Source organism: Egretta garzetta, unplaced genomic scaffold (assembly GCF_000687185.1).
Source record: "Egretta garzetta isolate BGI_Z169 unplaced genomic scaffold, ASM68718v1 scaffold145, whole genome shotgun sequence".
NCBI lineage: Eukaryota > Metazoa > Chordata > Aves > Pelecaniformes > Ardeidae > Egretta > Egretta garzetta.
This window is the reverse complement of record NW_009259687.1, coordinates 1,321,893-1,326,339: the sequence shown is the minus strand read 5'-3', so window position 1 is coordinate 1,326,339 and position 4,447 is coordinate 1,321,893. Positions and strand designations below refer to the sequence as shown.

The 4,447-nt window shown below is 61.6% G+C and overlaps 1 protein-coding gene across 1 annotated transcript in view; it reads left to right on the top strand.

Annotated features, from left to right (window-relative positions):
• The window catches only part of UROD (uroporphyrinogen decarboxylase), a 4,432-nt gene extending 1,438 nt beyond the window's left edge, over positions 1-2,994 (top strand). The window contains exons 2-10 of the mRNA XM_035894190.1: positions 334-559; positions 637-716; positions 915-977; positions 1,075-1,272; positions 1,522-1,683; positions 1,816-1,953; positions 2,098-2,198; positions 2,464-2,530; positions 2,717-2,994. Of these exons, the coding sequence (XP_035750083.1) occupies positions 334-559; positions 637-716; positions 915-977; positions 1,075-1,272; positions 1,522-1,683; positions 1,816-1,953; positions 2,098-2,198; positions 2,464-2,530; positions 2,717-2,881 (1,200 nt within the window). The 3' untranslated portion in view covers positions 2,882-2,994. The remainder of the gene's footprint in view (positions 1-333; positions 560-636; positions 717-914; positions 978-1,074; positions 1,273-1,521; positions 1,684-1,815; positions 1,954-2,097; positions 2,199-2,463; positions 2,531-2,716) is intronic.
• Positions 2,995-4,447: the final 1,453 nt, after the last annotated feature.

Genomic DNA, 4,447 nt, shown 5'->3' with positions numbered 1-4,447 from the left:
CCCGAGGCGGGGACACCGCGGGGGGGGTGCTGGGGACGCGTGGTTGCCACCTCGGCAGACGGCTGGGCCTCTGGGGGCTGCACGGCACAGATAGGGGCTGGGGACGCCGGTGGCAGGGCTGTCCACCCCCGCGCCCCGCTGGCCCCAGATCTCTCCAGGCGAGAGCTACTGCTGGCCCTGATAACCTAATCTCACGGAGCCCTGGGCCGGGCATCGCCTCTCCCCAGCGAGGGCCCTGTGATCCCGAGCAGGAAGAGGCCCTGGACCATGATGGGGAGCATTTGTCACGTTTGTCACAGCTGGGCAGAAGCCCTTTCCTGTGGTCACTGACAGGGGAGTGGGGACAAGCCACTGGTCCTGGCACCCCCTGCCCCCAGCCGTGGGGATCTGGCAGGGCACCCAGGCCCCTCGTGGGGGACAACGAGTATCTGCTCTTTTGTCTGCAGCCCCAAGGGCTTCCCCAAGCTGAAGAACGACACGTTCCTGCGAGCGGCGCGCGGGGAGGAGACGGAGCACACCCCAGTGTGGTGCATGCGGCAGGCAGGGCGCTACCTGCCCGGTGAGTGGGTGGAGGCAGGTGGGACAGCAAGGGGGGTCCAGCATGCACCCAGTAACACTCATGATGGTCCCTTGCAGAGTTTCGGGAGACCCGGGCAGCGCAGGATTTCTTCGCCACTTGCCGGAGCCCCAAATTGTGCTGTGAGCTGACGCTGCAGGTGAGCATCCCCAGGGGGTCTGCGTGTCTCCTGTCCCTGTCCCCATCAGGACAGGGAGAAACCTTGGGTCTGGCCACCCTGGGTGGGCCCAGCAAGTTGTGCAGCCCTTAGGGACCCCACTGCCCCATGTGCTTGTCCAGGTCCTCTGTGGGGAGGGGGTCCCAGCCCCTCACTGACACTGCCTCTTCCCCTCTGCAGCCACTCAGACGATTCCCCCTGGATGCTGCCATCATCTTTTCCGATATCTTGGTGGTGCCCCAGGTGAGAGCCATGGCCTGTGGTGGGGAGCAGCAGCTGGGAACAGGGCTGGGTTCAGGGCCACCCCATTCCTGCCTCTTCCATTCTCCCCTGTCCCCAGGCACTGGGCATGGAGGTTGTCATGGTCCCTGGCAAAGGACCCACCTTCACAGAGCCCCTGAAGGAGGTGGAGGATCTGCTGAAACTGCGACAGAAGGTGGATGTGACCGCGGAGCTGGGTTACGTCTTCCAGGCCATCACGCTGACACGACACAGCCTGGAGGGCAGGGTGCCCCTCATTGGCTTCTCCGGGGCACCTGTAAGTGATGTGGGTCCTCCATGTGGGCTTCCCAGCTGGGCTTCTCTGCTCTTTCTCCTGGGGTGATACCAGCCATGGCACCCCCAGAGCTATGGGTGCTCTAGGGGTGTGTATGTGGGTCAATGCAGGATTGACTATGCCCCAGGCTCTGGGGTGCTCACAGGTCCTACCCTTCAGCACTGTGACCAGCCCCTCACGTCTTCTTCCATCTCCGTCACCTGCCTCACTCCACTCCTCTCCTTCCTGCAGTGGACGCTCATGTCTTACATGATTGAAGGTGGTGGCTCCACTACGATGTCCAAGGCCAAGAGCTGGCTCTACCGTCACCCCGAGGCAAGCCACCAACTGCTGCGGCTGCTAGCCGATGTCATCACTGACTACCTGGTGGGGCAGGTGGCTGCTGGAGCGCAGGTGTGTTCTGGGACATGGGGATAGGGCCAGGCCGGAAGGCAGGGACTGGGGACAGGTAGCAGAGAGGGTCCAGCTTCTGGGAGGAAGAGGAGGGACTGAGGTGCGGCTCTCCCAGCTCCATGTCCCCGGCAGGCGCTCCAGCTGTTTGAGTCCCATGCGGGGCACCTGGGCCCGGAGCAGTTTCAGGACTTTGCTCTACCTTACATCCAAGACATCGCCCAGGCTGTCAAGAGGAAGCTGAAGGAGGAGGCACTGCCCCAGGTGCCCATGGTGAGTGGGGGCTGCCTGGGTTGACCCTGGCAATTAGGGGCTGCTGGAAAGGGGGGCATGTCCTGGTACCTGCCTCCCCCAGTCTAGCCCATGGAGAGGGGCCTGACCCATTGTGGAGTTACTGCCTGCCTCCTCTGTCCCCAGATCATCTTTGCGAAGGATGCACACTACGCGCTGCGCGACCTGGCCCATGCCGGTTACGAGGTGGTCGGTCTCGACTGGACCATCCGGCCCCAGGAAGCTCGGTAAGAGTCTGGCAGAGTGCTCAGGTGCCTGGGCAGCACCCCAAGCCAGGTACCCTGACCTCTTCCTCTGCCCTGAGCCATCCCAGGCCTGGAGATTTCTGCTCCAGAGGTGGGAGTACTTCGGCCCCTAATGCTACGTGGATCTCACAGCAGCCAGGGGCTGCACTGAGGGGTCCCGTGTGCCCTACAGTGGGGCTGCAGACACCCGGCTACCTCCAGTCTCTGCACCACACGCAGCAACTCACCTGCTTTCTCCCTGCTGCAGTGCACAGACAGGGAAAGATGTCACCCTGCAAGGGAACCTGGATCCCTGCGCGCTCTATGCACCCAAGGTGAGCTGTGGCCATCGCCAGCAACAGGCACTAGTTCCAGACTGTGTTAAATGCCTCCTGCCTCAGTTTCCTCACCTGTGGTGCTGGCTCATGTCCCAGCAGGCCCCCAGCCTGGCTGGGGACTGGTGGGGGTAGAGCACCCTGGGCTGGATGAGGCTGACACATGGTTTCCCACCATGCCTGCAGGAGAAGATTGGCGAGCTGGTGAAGAAGATGCTGGAGGGTTTTGGGACCCAACGCTACATCGCCAACCTGGGCCACGGCCTCTACCCTGACATGAGCCCCGAGCACGTGGGTGCCTTCGTGGAAGCTGTGCACGCTCATTCCCGTCAGATCAACAAGCACAGTTGAGCCTGGGGGCTTGGGGATAGGACTCCCGTTTGGGCACAGTCGCTCCAAGTAGTGTGTTGTCACAGAGCTCGCTCCAGGTTGAGCTGCAGCATTAAACCAGCACCTTCTCTGCAGCAGCCGTGTGGCTCTGGCTGGGGTGGGGACGGGGAATTGGATGGCCCTGGAGATGGGCAGCAATGGCAGCCTGGCAGTGGGGCCTGTGAGGTCATGGGGAGCCCCTGAACCCCGTCCTGCAGGTCAGCATGGGGAAATGGGGATGCCTCTCCCTGCCAGGCTGCATGGTGCTGCGCCAAGGGCTTGTGAGAGAGAGGATGTGGGCCCAGAGCACAGCAGGCATCTCCTGGCACTACAGGATGGGCTCAGCCCTGCTTGGGGAGCTGGGCTGCCTGAGGCTGGCAGTGTCACAGCCTGGGAGCTCACAGTCCACCACTACCACAAGTTCGGCATGAGCCATGCCACAGTCCCGCTGAGGTGGGAAAAGGCAACATGATACAGACCCAGGGCATCCCTGAGTGGATGGGAGGCCCAGCAGGACTCACCTAGGGGACAGCCAGCCATGTGGCAGGAGCCTTCCAAACGCTAGCACCACCAGCACCCTGCCACACCAGCTGGGCTGGCTGCAGAGACACCATGGCCTTAGCACCGCCATCACCCTCCTCCAGCTCCCAGAGCCTCTTTGGGACCATCCCACTGGGCCTGGAGATCTCTCCCTCAGGCACACCTCCCTTTCTCCTCTGATCCTTAGGGCCAAGTCTGCCTGGGGGCTCAGCAAACCCTGCAGAAAGCAGCCCATGGTGCTGGTAGCACCCAGGAACCCTGGGTTACGACTCCCGTGTCACCCCATCCCATGCTGCAGCACACGCACTGCAGTCCAGGCTGGCCATAGGATGGATCGAGACATGGGCACCAACACTGCTCTAGCCATCACAGACATGGCAGTGCCACCAGCCTGGGCAGGCAGCTGCTGACACCGAGCATGGCAGGGAATCGCACCCTGAAGCAGCCAGGGTGCCTTGCCACTGCTCCGTCCCCCTCCTAAGGGCGCAGGAGCTGGGTACCACAGGGGGCTGCGATGCCGCCATCTCCCCAGGGCTCTACCCTGCTTGCATCAACCACAACGCCAGGCCACCCAGCAAACATTGTGACTCCTCGGACTTCAGAGAAAGGCAGTAGAGATACAGGCAATAACGTTCATCCCTTTTATTATTAAACATCAGATGAAGAGGTCGCACACACACATACACGCACGCACACACAAAAAAAAAAAAAAAAAAAAAGGAAGGAAAAAAGAGAGAAACAGACTGGTTGAAGACCGCAATTTCGGTGGCGACAGAGACCGAGTACAATTGGTTTCCTGGCCGGAGCACGGACACAAGTCACTTGCCAAAAAATTAAAAGTCAAACCAGACAGCAGATAACTAGCCCACGTTCTCTAACTACAAGTCACCATCCAGACCAGCCCTGGCCCCCCCAGCCCTCCCGACCCGCTGGCAAAGAAATGAACCAACACTGAAGAGCCGCTGGCCCGGGGCTGGAGAGTCTGCCCCCGGCACGGGGTGAAGCCGG